Genomic DNA, 19,660 nt, shown 5'->3' on the forward strand with positions numbered 1-19,660 from the left:
TTGTAGGGTGTACTGAACTAATCAAATTATATTTTCTCTCAAGGTCTAATGAAAACAGTTGGCCCTTGCTAATTATGCTTCAAGGTTTGTTAGCAAATCTACTTCCTCTTTCTAGGCTTCATGTTATCTTTCACTTTCCATGTTGTAAATAAAGCTTTACCTCCCTTATATTTGTTTTCTCTGGCTGTTTGGCTGTAAAGATGAGTATGAGTAAAGTAACTAGTGTTTTCCAAAGATACAATATTTAGAAACTGAGACCATTCATATATTGTCTCGACCAAGGATTGAACACTCTGACATTTAAATACCTCTGACAATCTCACCATTAAAAGTGAATTCAGTTATAATTGGCTGGATCCACACAACACATTAAGCTATAAACTGTTTATAGGTAAGGAATGTTCTGAAAATATTTTAGGGTAGGTTTATGGTAGTAATGGACCTCTGGTTCTCAGCTAATATAACCAACATATTGAAATAGTAACAGATGGGAAAACAATGAGTTGAATCAAACCAATATTTGTGACTGATTTTTTAAACAATTTACAGTGCAGTGTAATAATACATAATGTATTTGAAAGCAAATCTCAGTGCACATGGGGAAGGACTGCACCTGCAGAGTAATCTCAAAAGAGGAGAAAACTTTGTTGCTTTGATCCTGTTGGGAAGCTGAAAATTATTTGCTGCCTCCTTTAAAGGCTGCAACTACGAAATCAGTAAATTTAAAAAAAAAATCTAAAAACAGGTTTGGTAACCAAGCATTTGTCATGACGACAGCCTTCTGTTTGTAGAATGACCTTAGCTGCCAGACCAGAAGGATAAATTGCTTAGAAGGAGCCAGAAGCTTAAACAAATTTAGTGCAATGCAATTGGTGGCTTCCATACCTGGTAATGATGTGAGATTTTCTTTTCCATTCGTTTACATGCTAACAAAAATGGTGTTTTGTTGAGAAAGTTTGATCCTGACACTCAAACCTGTCCTCTCGGTAGGAACTGGAGGTTATCCGTTTTAACAGTTTTGATTTTGAACCAATCACAAACTGTCAGCCAGAACATTAGTTCCATTTAGTGATTCACTCTCAGAAGCTATATATTGTAAGTAGAAAACAAAGATTATCAGAATTATTCTCTTTGTAGTCTGCACTTCATTATAATGTAGTTTCTTCTTAGGATGAGAGGATTGGAATATCTTGTATATTTGCTGATGTAAGACAAAATAGGCGGAAAGATATGGTTGGTTTATATAATATTGAACAGGCTGGAGATTTTTCTACAGCAGCGGTTCTCAACCTATGGGTCGCGACCCCATTTGGGGTCGATCGACCATTTTGCGGGGGTCGCCAAGCAAGGCTGTCCGCCATTTTTTTTGTCTGCCATTTTTTCCCCTTTTCCGGCGGGTGCCTTACCTCCCTTGGGCTGGGCCAGCTGGTGGTCAGCCTGCTCCGTGTCTGCCGCTTGCCAGCTACGCCTCGGCCGGCGCAGGGGGCGGAACCACGCATGTGCGGCGCTCCCGGGCAGGGAAAGTCCTCGACTTACGACCGGTTGGGTAGTCCTCGACTTACGACTGGTTTAGTTCTCGACTTACGACCGGTTTAGTCCTCGACTTACGACTGGTTGGGGGTCGCGGCATTAAAAAGGTTGAGAACCACTGTTCTACAGCTTAAATAAGTTGTCCTTGAGATGTAACTCAGATTCCCAGCTGTGTATCCTGCTGCATAGATGATTTGTGTTTCTAGTTTTATATCTGGAGGGCACCTAGATTGTGCTTTCCTGGATTAGGAAATGCTCCTGTGCTGACCGGCTTGCATAAGAGTATGAGCTTCTCTAAAATGAACTTGTGATGGTGCTGAATGTGTGGTATTTACAACTGATCCTTAGATTTCCAGTCATTGTAGCAGCCTCACAGTCATGTGATTGCAGTTTAAAAGCAAAGTCAGTGGGAGAACTGGCAGGATGTTGCAGTCATGTGAAGATCCTCGCTTAACAACCCACACAGTCTTCTCTTCATGACAGCAACAGGGACTGCCAGAACTGCGGTAGCTAAGGTTAAAAGTCTGATCCCAATTGCCTTTGTTAACCAAGGACTATCTTTATTGTGGCCTTGCTCCATTTCAGGTTTTCATTTGTGGGGGCATGGGATGGAAAGGGCAATACAAGTGATGAACTATGTCACATCATATACTCTGTTGTTTACATAGTTGCATATGACATGCGTACAATAGGCCAAATGGCTTAATTTGGCAACAACCTTTTGTTACCTTGTTTGTATCTTCCTGGTTCTAAAATATATTTATATGTTATATGTTGGCTTGTATTTTTACACACTAGTTTAATTTTAAACATATTTATTCATGTATTTATTTAAGACTTATTCAGCCACCCATCGTATGCACCATGTCTCTGGGTGGCTTACAAAGAATAAGCCAGTCTGCTCACTGTCATTCATTCTTTCATTCCCAGAAACAATATTCTCCACACATCAATAGTCAACTTTACTGGGTTCCAACCTCACTGTACCCCAGCCCTTCCAGGAAGAGCCAACTCTTCAAGGTTTTCAAAGGCCAAGAGGGTAGGGTCCTGATGGTCTTCAAGGGCAGCTCTATGTAGACTATATTGCAGTTATCCAACCAAGAAGTGATCAGCAAGACCTCCCAGTCCAGTAATGGGTGCAGGTGGCACAGAGGGTGAATTTGTGCAAGGGTCTCCCAGCCATGGCCAATACCTTGAACAGGAGCCACAATCCAAGAGAATCCCCCAAATGTACACCAGGTCTGTCCAGGGGAGTGCAACCCCAGCAAGAGCCAGAGAGGATGTCTCATCAGATCAAAAGACCCAGAGTCACTCTATCTCGGTAGAGTTGAGCTGGAGTCAGTTTCTCACCATCCAAACATTTATAGCTTCCAGGTAGTGAGCTATCATTAAAACAGTGCCATCAGATGACTTCTCCCAGCAATCTCATGCAGATGTTAGAGGAGGGATGAAAGGTTTGAGCCCTGAAGCACCCCATGTTATAGGGGCCTAGGGTTTAGCTTCTCTCTCCCCCTCCCAACATAAATAATGATAAATAATGGAAGATCAAGTCAGTTATCTTTTGAGGTCTCTGTAGAACTCTATGGCAACCCCTGGTTCTGAAGATGAGGTGGCTAGTGGTGAGACAGTGTTACCCAGGGTTGGGTGGTCTCATTTACTAGCATGCTTTATGTTGTGTGTCCTTCCACTCTTTCCCTTGTCTCTCTCCTCTGTTCTAGAAAGGATATGTGTATGTATAGTATTCCTGTTCACCTTCCATAGTGGGCAAGACTATCTCACCAAATTCCAACCAAATACCAGTGCCCTTGTTGATGCTTATTAAATACACCCTTCTCATTAGTAATATCAATAGTTTCAATAAAAAGGTATGTTAAATCTTATACTTTTAATATTTTAAATAATATCTATTTTATGAAAATTGTATTTATTTAAAGAGATTTATATGGTTGCCCAACATACTCTATTGTTGTAGTACTATTAAAGTAATATGTATAAAAATATTTTCATGTAACAAATGTTTAGGGGTCGACAGATAATCTGAAAACTTCATGCAAGGCTCAAGAGTTTGGAGACCCCTGACTTTCCTAAAGAATTGTTTATTAATAAATGATCATTATAAAATAGATTAAAAATAAAAACTGCCATTACCCTTCCCAATTTTTAGGTGCTGAATACATGTTTTATAGCATGTGCCACAACTGAACTGTCTCTTGCTTTAATAATACACTAATGCAATGGATGGCCACTATCAGGTGGTCAACAGGAGTAATTTCTATTATAATTTCAGTTGCTCTCAGCATACAGTTGAAATGGCCAATATTATGGCAAACCTAAAGACTTTCCAGCCAGAATATGGGATTGGGACGAATGAGCCACTGTTTCATCTGAGGTCTTATGCCAAAGGATTGATGGTGAATGCTTGCGCCCATGCACTTTTTTTCTGCAAACTGCTCAATGCCACCAAGTAAGGCAAAAGATCTCTCCCCCTCTCTCTCTCTCCCTCTCCCTCCCTCCCTCCCTCCCTCCCTCCCTCCCTCCCTCTCTCTCTCTCTCTCTCTCTCTCTCTCTCTCTCTCTCTTCCCTCCCCTGCAACCCATTGTCAATAAGATCTGACAGAATGGGCACCCCCTTCTGGTCCCATCTATTAAATCAATGTTTTGTAAACTTTTTTAAAAAACTTTTTTTCCCTTTAGTACTTCTTCCCAGTTTTAAAAAATGTGGAGGAACGCAAAAGGATTTTTGTTTTTATGGGTTATACCTATTCATATTTGCCATATTAAAAATTAAAATTAAAAATCAACAGGCTGGAAATAATTTTGATTTTGCAGACCCCTAAGGGGGTCTTGGGCGACTTCCCTACCCCAAGATCACACTTTAAGAAACATGTCTAACATATCATCTTAGAGCAGGGGTGTCAAACTGCCGGCCCACGGGCCAGATGTGTCATGCCGAAACCGCACCTACCCCATTGCCAGCAATGGAAAAAAAGTCGTGATACATCGCGACACGTCATGTGACATTGCGAGTTTGACACCCCTGTCTTAGAGGATCCAGGAGGCAAGCATTCTTTGTCACTGCCCTCTGGAACACTATTCCCCCTAATGTCCCTTCAGCCCCATCTTAATATCCTTCAAGGGAACTTTATAGACCTGCCTTTTTTCATTGACACTGCTTCAGGACATTCCATGAATCATGGAGATTGTTATGAATGTTTTCTTCAGGCAAATCTGTGGAAGCCTCTCCCCTGCAATTGTTTTGTTTGTATTGTTTGCTTTTAATCTTTTATTTGTCTCAGGCAAATGAATGGTCAAAAAAAATTAAATTATAAATAAATATAAATTATATTTTTAGCGTAAAATAACATGATTGGGCAATGTCAAATACACTAGGAATTACTATTAGACATTTGAAGAATTTATAGCAATATTAACAAAGATCTTGAACTTTCAACTGTGAATAATTGCAATATTTAGGAATTCTAAAATGTTATTTTGGGGGGTTTAATAGGATGTTCCAGTTGTGAAAAACTCTCAAGAGGCATATTCCCTAACTTCCATAAATTGGATTAAAAACAAAAGTGAAAATAAAACAATATTATTTAACCCATGCATATAGTATTGGGAACAATAACTCGAAGTCAAATGCCTTTCCTCTGTCAGAAGAAACAAATTCAAAGCATTCCAGCTACTGATGAAATAATCATGTTTTAATAAAATTTCTAAAAAACCATGAAGGAAGGTATCCAGAGGATGCTACTCCAGAGCAATGTTTCTCAACCTTGGCAACTTTAAGATGGGTGGACTTCAACTCCCAGAATTCTCCAGCCAATTTGCTGACAAGAGAATTCTGGGAGTTGAAGTCCACCCATCATCATCATCATCATCATCATCATCATCAAGTTGGAAGGGACCTTGGAGGTCATCAAGTCCAACCCCCTGCTCAGGCAGGTAACCCTATACCATTTCGGACAAATGGCTGTCCAGTTTCTTTTTAAAAACATCCAGTGTTGGAGCATTCACTGCTTCTGGAGGCAGGTTGTTCCACTGGTTAATTGTTCTAACTGTCAGGAAGTTTCTTCTTAGTTCTAGGTTGCTTCTCTCCTTGATTAGTTTCCATCCGTTGCTTCTTGTCCTGCCTTCAGGTGCTTTGGAAAATAGCTTGACTCCCTCTTCTCTGTGGCAGCCCCTTAGATATTGGAACACTGCTATCATGTCCCCCCTCGTCCTTCTCTTCATTAAACTAGACATACCCAATTCCATCAACCTTTCCTTATATGTTTTAACCTCCAGTCCCCTAATCATCTTTGTTGCTCTTCTCTGTACTCTTTCTAGAGTCTCAACATCTTTTTTACATCGTGGTGACCAAAACTGGATGCAGTATTCCAAGTGTGGCCTTACCAAGGCATTGTAGAGTGGTATTAATACTTCACGTGATCTTGATTCTATCCCTCTGTTAATGCAGCCTAGCACTGTGTTGGCTTTTTTGGCAGCTGCAGCACACTGCTGGCTCATATTTAAATGATTGTCCACTAGGACTCCGAGATCCCTTCACAGTTACTACTATTGAGCAAGGTACCCCCTATACTATACCTATACATTTGGTTTTTCTTGCCTAAATGTAGAACCTTACTTTTATCACCATTGAATTTCATTTTGTTAGATAGCGCCCAGTGTTCAAGTCTGTCCAGATCCTCCTGTAACCTAAGCCTGTCTTCTGGAGTGTTGGCTATTCCTGCCAGCTTGGTGTCGTCTGCAAATTTGATGAGTTCCCCATCTATCCCCTCGTCCAAATCATTGATGAAAATGTTGAAGAGCACTGGGCCCAGAACAGAGCCCTGGGGCACCCTACTACACACTTCCCTCCATGTAGATGTGGTTCCATTGAGGACCACACACTGAGTACAGCCGGTCAGCCAGCTACGGATCCATCTGGTGGTGATGCTGTCTAACCCGCATTTTTCTATCTTATCAAGTAGTAGGTTGTGATCTACTTTGTCAAATGCCTTACTGAAGTCCAAGTATATTATATCCACAGCATTCCTCTGGTCCACTAATTTTGTCACTTGGTCAAAGAATGCAATAAGATTTGTCTGGCATGATCTGTTTTTGACAAACCCGTGTTGGCTTTTAGTAATGACTTGGTTTGCCTGTAGGTGTTCGCTGATTCATTGTTTGGTTATCTTTTCCAGAATCTTCCCAGGTATTGAGGTCAGGCTAATAGGTCTGTAATTTCCTGGATCCATTTTTTCCTCTTTTTTGAAGATGGGAACTATATCAGTTCTTTTCCAGTCCTCTGGTAGTTTCCCAGTGCTCCAGGATCTTTGAAAAATATAGTTCAGTGGTTCTGAGATCACATCTGCCAGTTCCTTGAGAACCTTTATTTATTTATTTATTTTATTTATTTAATCCCATTTATACCCCGCCCTTCTCCCGAGGGACTCAGGGCGGCTTACAGGTAAATAAAAACAGTACAATACAATAGATATCTCTAAAAGCCAAATTAAAATATATATTAAATAACCTGTATTAAGTTTAATATTATAAAATCCCTTTAAAATCCCTATAAACCTTGGGATGTAATCCATCTGGTCCTGGTGATTTGAACTCGTCTAGGCTGGACAGGTGCTCACTTATCATTTTCTTGCCTATCTTAACTTGTGTTTCTATTCTGTTTTTTATGGCACTATTTTTGATAGGTTGGTCTGCTTTTTCCCTTTGTGTAAAGACAGATGCGAAAAACGAGTTAAATAGTTCTGCTTTTTCCCTGTTGCTTGTCACCTTCTTGCCACATTCACCCACTAATGGACCAATCGCTTCCTTCACTTTTTTTCTTGTTTTTTACATGTTGAAAGAAGCTTTTTTTTGTTATTTTTGACTTTGGTCGCAAGCTTTAGTTCATTTTGAGCCTTAGCTTTCCTCACTTCATCTTTGCAGGCTCAGGCAATTTGCTGATATTCTGACTTAGTTATGTGTCCCTCTTTCCACTTTCTATACTTGTCCTTTTTATCTTTCAATTTATCAGAGAGTTCTTTGTGCAGCCATGCTGGTTTCTTTTGAGAGCTGTTATTTTTCCTCTTTGTTGGTATTGTGCTAGACTGGGCTTTTATTATCTCACTTTTCAAAATTTCCCAAGCATCTTGAGNAAGTCCAAGACTCTAGTTTGACTGTGTTCTAGTGCTTGTGCTTCCATAATGTTGAATTCCAATATTGCATGATCACTTCCTCCCAAGGTTCCTATGGCTTCAACACCTTCTATCATTTCATCTCTGTTAGTGAGAATTAGATCCAAAATGGCTAATCCCCTAGTTCCCTTCTCTACTTTTTGGGAGACAAAGTTGTCTGGATTTCCGGGGACAGGGATGTTCTGTATCAATTAGCTCACTGTTCCCGCTGTTTAGTTTAAATATTCCTCCAGAAAATCTGTGAATTTATAGCCGAGTAACTCAGTCCCTTTCTTTGATGGATGCAAACCATCTCTTTTGTACATTTTTTTATTGGACCAGCTGCTGACATCGTGACTAATATATCCGAAGCCTTCCCCTTTACTCCACTCCTTTAGCCACATATTGAATTGTGCTATACGCTGGCCTTTTCCATTTTGCTCCTTATGCACTGGTAGAACCTCTGAAAAAATAAGCCTAAGCCTATTCTGCTAAGTTCCTGCCCTAGGCTCTGGAAATCATTCTGCACAGAGAGTACATCTTTTTGAGACAGATCGTTAGTGCCAAGATATACAATAGCCTCCACATCACAGTCCTTGCTGGCATTCCTGATTATTTTACAAATACGCTTCTTGTCCCTACTGGCAGTAGCACCTGGAAGACACCTGATCTTAAAGCTGTCAAGGTTGAGAAAGACTGCCAAAGAGAGTGTAGGCACTGTGAAGATTTGATTCTATGATCCCTGTGGCTGGCATCATCTATGTGAAGGAGCCATGGGTCCAGGAAGATCCCAAGTCACTAACAGCAGCAGTGTTCCCTCTCCTATTATTAAATTGGATAGTTCTTCTGTTCTAAACGGGGACTGCTGTTTGCTGAAAAGAACTGTCTATCTACGCTTATACATGATAGAATATCAGAGAGACAAGCAAGACTATATTATATGAAAAAAATTCAATCTTATCTTTTCAAGGCTAAAATTTAAAAGTTCCATCCATCTGTCCTTATATGATTTCCCATTCTCTAATAGCTCTTACTGAATTGGATTCTAGTGGTCAGGGTGACCTTAGTCAAAGCAGAGTAGAATGAAACTGCTGTATTTTGGCAAATGCACTTCTAATGATGTAAAGTGACAATTTTTTCTTTTTATGGACATATCAGACTTCTCACTCAAATTCAGCATATCATTCCAGGATATTTTTTACACAGCTGCCTATTCACACTCTAAGAAATAGGTAGCATTTATTTTACACTTTGAATTTTATGTATGTATATATAATAACTGCTGTTTTGGGATTTCCCTCAGACAGAAAGAAGAGAATTGTAAGGATGCACCCGCTGGTTCCCAACCTTCTAAGGATAATCAAAGACTGAAGATTGGGATTATTGGTGGAGGCCATCTTGGGAAACAACTGGCCAGAACATTGTTACATTTGGGTGCCATTTCAGGAAAGAACATCCAGATCTCCACAAGACAGCCAGAAACTCTATGTAAGAATCAGGTGCTTGAAAGACAGACAAGAAGCTTACTCATACACAAAACTCAAAAGTTCTTTCTATATAGTAGTAGAATTCATGTTCTAATCATATATTGCATATCCTTTGTATATCTTCTTCCACAACTACTCATCCTTAGTCTCAGTTTATATTTCATTATAGCAACTTATTGATTCCTTTTCTTACTTTCAACTGTTGCCTTTAAACAATTATCAAGCATAATTATGAAAAGGGTTCACAAAAAGTTACCATAACAGTTAAAAATAAGAGCTGATGTGCTCGTTAAAATTAAATATTTTAGTTACAGTAAGATTTCTTGCTGCCAAATCATAGGAAACAAATACAAAAAGTCTCAGAGTTCATTTAAAAGGGTTAATCTTTGGTTGCATCCAATGGCACCTTTGCCTTGCAGAAAAGTGCTCCAGTTTATGCTAAGCAGGGAAACGAGTGTTTGCTAAAGACTGGCTCAGTTAGCTGCCACTTTCCCATTGAAAAATCCAATTTGTAAAAACAGAGGTGCTTTCTTTCATCAACATTACCATAGGAATTCTTGGAACTCAAAAGGAAAATGAACTCTATAAAATCAAAGTAAAATATAATTTAATAATAACCTTTAGATCAGTGGTTCTCAACCTTTTTAATGCCGCGACCCCCAACTGGTCATAAGTTGAGGACTAAACCGGTCGTACGTCGAGGACTAAACCGGTCGTAAGTCGAGGACTACCCAACCGGTCGTAAGTCGAGGACTTTCCCTGCCCGGGAGCGCCGCGCATGCGTGGTTCCTCCCCTTGCGCCGGCCGAGGCGTAGCTGGCAAGCGGCAGAGACGGAGCAGGCCGACCACCAGCTGGCCCAGCCCAAGGGAGGTAAGGCACCCGCCAGAAAAGGGGGAAAAAATGGCGGACAGCCTTGCTTGGCGACCCCCGTGAAATGGTCGATCGACCCCAAATGGGGTCGCAACCCATAGGTTGAGAACCGCTGCTTTAGATTATAAGTCCTCGACTTATAATCTTTTGTTTAGCGACCATTTTAAGTTACAGTAGCGCTGAAAAAAATGACTTACAACCAGTACTCACAGCCATTACAGCATCCCCATGGTCAACTGGCATTTATTTATGATGGTTGCAGCATCCCAGGGTCACATGATCACCAGGGTTACAGCATCCCCATGGTCAACTGGCATTTATTTATGATGGTTGCAGCATCCCAGGGTCACATGATCACCATTCACGACCTTCTCAGGCATCTTCCAACAAGTAAAGTCAAAGAGGGAAGCCAGATGTGCTTAACAACCACATGATTCACTGAATTAAGTGATTCACTAACAACAGTGGCAAAAAAGAGATAAGATTTAACAACCATCTTGTTTAACAATGCAAGCTCAGGTCCCAGTTGTGATCATAAGTCAAAGGACTATCTGTAGAAGAAACTGCATGCCGTCCCTCCCTCCAAATCACATATTCTGGCTTCTATTTGTTTTCATATTTTTAGAAGTAATTTATAATTCTCTATTAATTTCATCTGGAGTAGTTTTATTTTATAGTGTAGTAGTCCAAGAAATATGATCTTTATTATGTTTATGCACATCTGTATACAACAAATAAATGCTGTCTTTATAGAGATATGGAGCACATACATTCCACCAGTGATAGGAAGACTGTTATCTCTGTGGTTTTTTTTTATTTCAGTTCCCATAATCCCTGACCACTAGTCATCCAAACCAAGACTGATAGCATGGCACAAAGAAGATACTATATGTATCTTTATTGGGATCCTTGATCAGCATAAAGTAAAAATATAAAAAGTATAAAATCAATAATTATAACATAAAACCAATTGTTAAGGATAATAACTATATAGACTAAAAAGAGTGAACGACAGAAACTATAGCTCTGCTATAAGATCAAATCTGTGCTGTCTAAAAAAAAGCTAAAAGAAGAAACTGCAACAGCAATAGTCTCTGGAAGACCAAAGTGGAAATGGACAGCCGTAGTGTGATTGTTAGGTATGAGCTGGAAGTCAAACAACCGGAGATGTTAAGTTGTCTATCAAGTTCAGTATTGTAACAAATTAACATGCTTATCTTTGGAGATTTAGAAGGAAATTAAAGACTGCAGCCTCTTCAATTAAAGTTTTGTTCTATGGGAGCAGAAATTAAATATTCCCTTTTGTCTTTTTTTTTTTTTTAGTAGAATTCCACAAGCTGGGAGTTGAGTGTATCTATAACAACAAGCAGCTGGTAGGCTGGGCAGATGTTGCTTTTCTCTGCTGTCTTCCATGTCATCTTCCACAAATATGTTCAGAAGTTCAGGATTCTCTCAAAAACTCATGTATTATATACAGCCTGGTCACAGCAATCCCTTTGAGCAGGTATAGCGCATTATGATATTAATGCTAATATGAACTGGGGGAAAAAATCATGCTCCCTCCCACGTTTGTTGCTAAAAGGGCCCAATATATGAGCCTATGTATATGAACGTTACATGAGCATAATCACCAGAAATGGAATTTGGCTGTGCACATCTTAGGTCATGTGTATATAAAGAATAAGAATGGCATTGTAGCAAACTCTTTTCTGAAATAGTGAAAGTCAGGCTTGAGTATTAAGGGTACTCCCATTTCTAGCTAATATCCATATATTACCGCCCTGAGTCCCGCAAGGGAGATAGGGCGGTATATAAATTTAATTAATAAATAAATTAATAAATATTTTGTGATTACATTTCAATGGTATAAATAGGGCTGTTGTTGAAACTGAGCTTATATCTTTTTTATTGTGTTCATGTACAGTAGAACAAGAAATCAGTATATACATAACATGCTCATTCTGTGTATGTACAGTGTGTAAGCAATAATTGGCTGAAGGAAGTAGCTGAGAATAGGCAAGATCCATAGATCCATACTTTTTGCACACTTGCTTTTTGATACTTAACCCAACTGCATAATTTAAGATCTTATTTACTTTCAGACTGAAGCAACTTATTTCCTCCTGTTCCATCTTGAGGCCCCAGTACAAGTGCTCTGAGAACAGCTCTTTTCACATGTGGGAGGCTAACAGAACAGTTTTGGAAGCCCTCAAAAATACAACAATTATCCAGGCGACATGTCCTTGCAACTCCAAGAGTAGGTGGATTTTTGAAAGCCTTGTGAAAAATGGAACTTTTTCCCTTGTTCTTTTTCGGCTTATAGAATTATCTATGTCCTGTCCAGAAAATTAGTCTCAGTGACAACTATGCAATATGCTATGGGCACTACCAGCCCCTGTAATGCCTGATCTATCCATACAGCAGAATGAGATGGTAAAGATGGCTATAGAAAGAAAGGCCAATTGAGGAATGTTCAAAGCAGAAGCAGCACAAATATTTTTCCTTTATTAGCTTGCATTTTACAGTTTAAGCTTTAAACAACTTTTTTCCCAACTTGGTGTTTTCCATTGGCCATTATGACTCAGAGTGATGGGATGGCAACAGGTTGAAGAAGGCTATTAAAGAGGCATGGTGAACTAAACATGAAAGAAAATATTTCCTTTTTTTTCCAGGTGAAATAACTGTCAACGTGAAGTGGCTGGCAGCTGTATTTTATGCAGCTTTAAATAGCTATACACAACAGCATTTCTCCTACACAAAGGCTCTGGGATTGCTCAATCAAGTATGTTTTTGTGAAGGCAATGCCACCACCTCATCACCATTTCTAGTTTGTGAACATTTTATCAACCAAGCCTTTGCTTCCTCATTGGCTGCTGATGAGTAAGTAAAATCCAGTAGAAAATTGTTTTGTGTTTAATCTTGTCTTATCCAACATTTTTAACACTGATAATGCATCATTTATGGAATTTACGAGTAAGATTTAGTGGCTTAGTTTTTTAAGAGAAATAATATGAGTCACAAACTGCAGGAATTTCTGTCCTCACAAGCTCATCCAAAGTCTCCCCTGCCCCAATCAAATCCCCAGTAACGCATCAGGATTCCAATAATATAAGAGAATGGTGCTATACATGCAGGCTCTCTTCCTCCCTGTACCTCAGCTTGAGACCTATCTTGGTGCATGATACCCAATCTCTTGGGTATATACAGTTTTGAGTCCTTGTACAAATCCACCTTCATTTTTCGTAATTTGACCCATGTCTTGTTTCAGACTGGGCTGCTTCTTAAAGTTAAGCCATCCTATGGAGGCTACTGAAAGCACAATTTGCATTTATAGTAAATTGAAGGCATTTCTCTTATGAGTAATCCTGAATGTAAAGCTGATTTTATGTACAACAACATTATGTGCTGTAAATATGTTCAGGCTAGCGCAGAGGCTCTGTATACAGGTAGTCCTAGACTTCTGACTGGTTACTTAGCAATTGTTTGAAGTTAGGACCTACCCCGTAAAAGGGAGTTACAAACTGTTTCAAAGTTGCAATGGTTACTCCCCTACCTATGGCCACATAATTGCACTTTGGGTGTTTGGATAGCCATTATGACAATCTTGGGCTTATACCAGGTCTTCACTGGCCCTACCTACATGGCTGGCCATCCATTACATTTGGCCTTTATCTTGGATAAGATGGTATGTGATCTAGTTCTGGGGAATATTTCCTGCAGCCTCTTTGTCATGGACAGCTCAGTTTCTTGTGACAATGGGATTAACTGAAGCTACCTGCATCTGCAGAAAAGAAAGGTCAGTTAAGATGCTCTACCCCCAAGTACCTGATGGAACTCAGGGTTTTTAAATAGTGATTGGGGATTTTCCCATCAATTTGGACAGCCATTCTGTAGAGTGCTTTGTTAATCTCTGGAATACAGAGGCAACCACGACAAGATTGTCCCCTGAATAACAACAAATAGCAACTAAAAATATAACAAAATAACTCTTGGATGAAATACCTTAAAAATAAAAAAAAATGATGGCACAATCTAATTACAATATCTTCAAGCAAAGTTCTGTCTTCAGCATTTTTCTGAATGCAATCAGGAAAGGGACCAATTCAGAGTTCCCAAACTTTTTTAGTTCCTGTTGCCTTTACTGATTTTTTCTGACCCGAGGCCAGAACTGTGAACTAATAGCTAATATTTTACATAGTGACAGATATGAAGAACTGTTGTGCATTCCTTGAAATTTTTTTTAAAATCCCAAGGCAGCACATGCATATTTTGGAATCTGCAGGGCTGGTGTTATTTCCACAGGAAGGTTTCTCAGAAAACTAAGTACCTATTGGCTTCAGTTCCCTTTCTTTCCCAAAGTAGGGTATTAGGAGCAGGTTCTGTCTAGATGATCTGCTTGGAGTCAGTGGTAAATTGCATACATGCAGACAGAAACTATGACAGATGTCTGAAGAATCTTTGGAGCTTAATAATTAAATATATAGGAGTCCCATTTCCATTCCTTTACCTCTGTAATGACAAAACAATACTGATTTATTGTATAACTTCAGGATCTATAGATAACAGACTTTTCTCTTCTAGTTCCTTCCCCTGGTTTGATATAACAACTGTACAGCTAAAAGACTCACCTCTTAGCCAGCTTCTTGAAACAAATTCATCTCTTCAGGAAATCATTGCTTCATCTTATTTTAACATGATAACAGCATTGGCCATGAAAAGTGAAGATTTGACGACATCTATGACTAAAAAGATACCACTCTCAGCAGTGCTGCTAAAACCCACTAAATCACTGATTTTTCAAATTGATAAAATTCCTGCAAAAAAAATAGAAGAGACATCTAGTATTGATTCTGAAGACTCATAAAGTATCCAAGCTGTTAGAAGTGGGAAAAAAAATTGCTCTCATTTTTAATATTAAAAAAACTTTGGAAGCAACGTCTACAATGGTTTTTATAGGAATTTAAATGGTAAATATTAATGAAAGCCAATGGAAAATTAAATTTTGCAATGAAAAATTAGGCATAAATGCAAAATACAAGGAAAATTCTAAAAAAACAATTCACATGATTTATACTGTATGTCCCCCTTTCTATGACATTTGTCATCAATGCAGCATTCACATGAATACACTACTGTGTTTCACTGTAATTTTATGCACAAATTCCACCATGAATTATAGTCTGTCATTTATGGCTTTTTAATTGAAGTTTGTGTTTTATTGCATCTTTTAAATCTGAAATGGTTACTCCCTTGGCATTCATAAGTCTACTTTTCAGACATAAATTATATTCTAAATACTGTATTTATAAGTTTGGTTGTTTGATTTTTCATGTTGCTCCACCTTTGCATTTATCTAAAACTTAAGAATATTAACAAAATATAAATTGGTTTAGCTAAATATTGTTGCATTTTTTATCATTATGATAATGATCATTTGTCCCAGTTTAGAATAAGATTGGACCTGCAGTGAAATTGACACATGTACTTCTAAAGAAATGATTGTTCTAAATCACATTGCTGATAAATTAGAAAATTCCAATGGTAAAATTTCTTAATTTTATATGGCACTAGAATATTTTAAGCAGCACTGCATGACTTTAGTGTTTTTGTAAGGGATGCTGTCACATGATCCTAAGTATTTAGAGCAATTCATTAATATATGGAAGCTGACTTCAAGCCCCTTACAAGAGTCCTCACAGAATGAATGATAAGACTTCATCATAAATACCAGTAAGAACAATCCTCTGTGTTCATATATGGCTTTATTTTGCATTAGTGATGTGGAAAAAGTTCTGTTTTGCATCAGGAAGCACTTCCTCCATGATATCCTATTTATCAAGTTTAGGATTAGGATACTGGTTAAACTGCATCCATATACAATTTTGTTCCCTGTGAAAACTGAAATAGAAATACAGAAAAATATTACAATGTAATATCTGAAACATAAGAACAACGAATACTCTCTTATTTTGAGAAAAATGAACTGGTTTGCTGTAGTTCTTCATATGGTGGCGTTGAAGGCTGGGGTTCGCATACATATTCTGGAGTTGGAGGCTTTGGTTCATAATCTTGTAATCTTGCTTCTTGAACAAACTGAGAATAACTAAGAGCATCACTGCGTTTTCCAGTTCGAGACTTTTGTTCTAAGAACAATCCAACGTTATCTCGAGGTGGTAGAGAGATACTTCTTTCAAAAAGTGGATCTTCAATTTGCAGCAGTTCTCGTACATGCTTTGAAATTTCCTGCAAAGAAAAAAAGAGGAAAAAATTCTAGAAAACAATCACAGTAATCCAGTGCAGTTTATACTATCATATAAATGTACCACTGTTATGTGTAGTTTTGGTTCTTAATCTTTTATATACCATAAGGCTTAAAATGGGCTTTGCCACAATAAAGAAACATGGACATACAAATCCTTTTCATTCTCAGTAAAGAAAGCTGGAAAATATGTCTGTAACAGAAGAATAACATCTTAATATGCATACATTTCTAAGATTCTAATTTAAGCAACTATTCTTAATTTCTAAACAAACACTAAAATACTGTACTCTTAAATATTTACCAGTTAAACATCTGCAGAAAAGTCAGTACAAAAAGAAAAAAATAATACAAAAAGTAAAATCATCAATAGTCAACAGTGCCATGGCAACATCCTATCTATGTGAACAAAAACATATAATTAATGGATTCTTCCATACAGGATCCTTTTAGTTTAAAATAACTATATGGTTATTTTTTTCTTCTTCTGTTCAATCGCATGCAACTCTCTGAGACTGCCTGAGCAAATAAATCCCTTGCCAAATTTTTTGGCAAGATTTTTCAGAAGAGGCTTGCCATTGCCTCCTTCCTAGGGCTGAGGGAAAGGGAGTAGCCTGAGGTCATCCAGCTGGCTGTGTGCCTAAATGAAGGAGTAGAATTTATGGTCTCCTGGGTTTCAGTCTGATGCCTTAAGCACTACTGTACACCAAACTGAGTAAGTAACCAAAATAAGTATTTACTTATTTATTAGATTTTTATTCCATCTTTGTTACTTTATAAGTGACTCAAGGCATGAATATGGATAATAACTTCCTCCTATTTTCCCCAAGAACAACAACCCTGCGAGGAAGGCTGGGCTGAGAAAGAGTGACTAGACCAAAGCTGGCTTTCATGCGCAAGGTGGGACTGAAACTCACAATCTCTTGTTTTGCAGGCTAGTAACCACTATACCATATAAATGTCTAATAGAGCACCTGGTCTACTGTTATGATTACATTTGCCTTTCAGCCCCAATCTAGGAGCGTTTTGCAGGCTCAAGTCGCTACTGCGAAAAACTATTTCTGTAATTTTTTTTAGATTTTGATGACAAAGAGTTAAAGGGAGATGTAACATAAAAACAGGAAAATATGAAAAAATATTATTTGCCCACCACATCTTGGTTACTTCTTCATAAAAGACAAGACTGTTGCAACTTCATCTATTTGTGAAAAATGACTGACTGACTGAATAAATGCCTAATAGATGTCACAAATCTGGGAGAACAAAAGCTGCTGCAGAAGCACTAAGTGTCAAATAAAGCTATCATACTATGAGTAGGAAAACCAGCCTGCGCTTAACTCATCTTATTGTTTTTGTCAGTTTGCAATATGCACAAAACGTTAAGTATAGCATTTTTACTCTAGGAAAGATACAATGAATATATGTTCTCACCTTCATATGTTCAAAGTCAGTAATTCCAATCTGTGGTAGATTTGAACACGTTACATATATGAGTTTCCGTCCTGAGATAAAATTTGTAGTAAAACACTCCTATTTAAAACAAAATAAAAAATTATTACTATTAACTTCAAATGTTCTGTTCTTCCAATTAACCAGCTAGCAGCACCTACAAAAATATGAAAAAAATGATTTATGAATATCCAAAAGACAAAATTTTGGGACCTCCTTTACATTTTTAAGTGCCACAGAACTCATCTTCATATTGCAATAGGTTGATAGACCAACAAATCTAAACAAGAGATATGGAACCTAATTTTAGCTTACTAGTAGTTATACTGACTAATCAGGACTTTTCAGCCTTTTCACCCATTGTACCACTTTTAGGATATGGCAACATCCGAGTACCACCAGTCGCCTAGCAAGGTGTCAAAAACTTGATGACCCAAAAAAAAAAAAAAAAGGAAAAAAGTGATAAAGTATAGGTAGTCCTCAACTTACAACAGTTCGCTTAGTGACTGTTTGAAGTTACAATGGCACTGAAAAAAGTGCCCCGCAAGACACCTGCCTGCCCGCCCGGCGGCACTCTTCCTCCTGTCCGAGGTTTTCATTGTTGTGAGCATTTCTGTTGAGGATCGGCAGTGGGGGTGGGATGGGGGGGTGTTTGGTTTTTATTCCCCCCGTCTGCTGGGTGGTTGCAGCAGGTTTTGGTCACTTCACATGACCCTGGGACACTGTGACCGTCATAAATATGAATCAGTTGCCAAGCATCTGAATGTAAATCACAAGACCCTGGAAATAAGGCAACATTCCAGCTGATCGGCGCTTCTTCTGGGCTCAGCAGAACCACCAGAATCAGTGCTGCTTTCCAGCTGATTGGTGCTTCTTCAGGGCTTAGCAGAAGCACCAGGATCAGCGCTGAGCTCCAGCTGGAGCCTGGGCTGATCCTGGCGCTTCGGCTGAGCCCTGACAGCCCTGCAGCTCCAGCCATCTCTCGCTCAGGCTTGTGCGGTGCTGCCACCGGTTCAGCTCATTCCTCTCCCCCGCTACCACTTTTCTAGGATGGTCGCGTACCCCCTGCCAGGTGCCAATGTACCCCAGGTGGTCCCCGTACCACTGGTTGAAAAGCCCTGGACTAATGACTTGTAAATGACGTTTTATTCGCAATGATTGGCACTTGCAAGGAAACCCGATCTTAACTTGTACTGAGGAAAGCCCAGGTCGCCGATCCATTCAGCCACCTCCTCGGGAGTCCAGGATAAATACAAGGGACCAACGATGGTGGGAGTTTTGACTTCGGCTTCGAGCAGCGATTCGGGCACGAGCACAGCTTCGGATGCAGCCGAGCCTCGGCTGCCTTCTTTGATTGAAGACTGAGACTTAAGGGAAGCGTGGCGGCGGCGGCGACGGCGGCGGCGGGGCAGCGACTCACCCTCCTCCTCCTCCTCTTCTTCTTCTTCCTCATATTCCTCTTCTTCCTCCTCCTCTTCCTCCTCTTCTTCTTCCTCCTCCTCTTCCTCGTCCTCGTCCTCCTCCTCGTCGTCCGCGACATCCGTCCGCAAAATCGTGTTACTGTCCATCATTCCCACAAGAGGGGGAGAAATGAAGGAGGTGGGGCAACTCTCCCGGTACTATGACGACGCGTCCTTCCTGGAGCGGTCTCCATGGAGACCAGCACTTCCGGGACGGGTCGCCGTGTTTCCTCTCCTTGCTTCGCTCTCTGTCGTCGGGAAACGCTCCGTCGCCGCCCGACGAGGACTTTTCTCGTTGGCGGCCGGCTAGGCGGGAACTCCGTAGTGGGGGGGAGGCCTGAGAAGCGGCCCGCTCTCAAGAGGAAGCAGAGCGTCTTCGGCTTTTCTCGGCTGCTTCCGGATCATTTCGCCTCTCCTCGGTCGACTTCGGGGGGCTTCTTTGTC

The 19,660-nt window shown here is 39.6% G+C and overlaps 2 protein-coding genes across 2 annotated transcripts; one reads left to right on the forward strand and one right to left on the reverse strand.

Annotated features, from left to right (window-relative positions):
• Positions 1 to 3,839: 3,839 nt before the first annotated feature.
• Positions 3,840 to 14,912, forward strand: NOXRED1 (NADP dependent oxidoreductase domain containing 1). The gene is made up of 6 exons (XM_029283465.1): positions 3,840 to 3,994; positions 8,994 to 9,178; positions 11,372 to 11,552; positions 12,151 to 12,305; positions 12,721 to 12,928; positions 14,630 to 14,912. Exons 1-6 carry the CDS (start codon positions 3,840 to 3,842, stop codon positions 14,910 to 14,912), a joined length of 1,167 nt encoding a protein of 388 aa, XP_029139298.1.
• Positions 14,913 to 15,793: 881 nt separating this feature from the next.
• On the reverse strand, positions 15,794 to 19,126 carry SAMD15 (sterile alpha motif domain containing 15). The gene is made up of 3 exons (XM_015812618.1): positions 18,945 to 19,126; positions 17,739 to 17,837; positions 15,794 to 16,291 (listed from the first exon to the last, which is right to left on the reverse strand). The coding sequence occupies exons 1-3, from the start codon at positions 18,975 to 18,977 to the stop codon at positions 16,013 to 16,015; spliced, it is 411 nt and encodes a 136-aa protein (XP_015668104.1). The 5' UTR covers positions 18,978 to 19,126; the 3' UTR covers positions 15,794 to 16,012.
• Between the last annotated feature and the right edge of the window lie 534 nt (positions 19,127 to 19,660).

Source organism: Protobothrops mucrosquamatus, unplaced genomic scaffold (genome assembly GCF_001527695.2).
Source record: "Protobothrops mucrosquamatus isolate PMUCROS unplaced genomic scaffold, P.Mucros_1.0 scaffold101, whole genome shotgun sequence".
Classification (NCBI taxonomy): domain Eukaryota; kingdom Metazoa; phylum Chordata; class Lepidosauria; order Squamata; family Viperidae; genus Protobothrops; species Protobothrops mucrosquamatus.

Coding starts and splice junctions, on each gene's coding strand:
- NOXRED1 (XM_029283465.1), top strand. CDS start 3,840: ATGGCCAATATTATGGCAAACCTAAAGACTTTCCAGCCAGAATATGGG. Junction 12,306..12,720: donor ATGTCCTTGCAACTCCAAGA/GTAGGTGGATTT, acceptor TTTTTTTTCCAG/GTGAAATAACTGTCAACGTG. Junction 12,929..14,629: donor TCCTCATTGGCTGCTGATGA/GTAAGTAAAATC, acceptor TTTCTCTTCTAG/TTCCTTCCCCTGGTTTGATA.
- SAMD15 (XM_015812618.1), bottom strand. CDS start 18,977: ATGGATCGGCGACCTGGGCTTTCCTCAGTACAA. Junction 17,838..18,944: donor CTGGGCTTTCCTCAGTACAA/GTTAAGATCGGG, acceptor TGTTTTAAATAG/GAGTGTTTTACTACAAATTT. Junction 16,292..17,738: donor CTGACTTTGAACATATGAAG/GTGAGAACATAT, acceptor TTTTCTTTGCAG/GAAATTTCAAAGCATGTACG.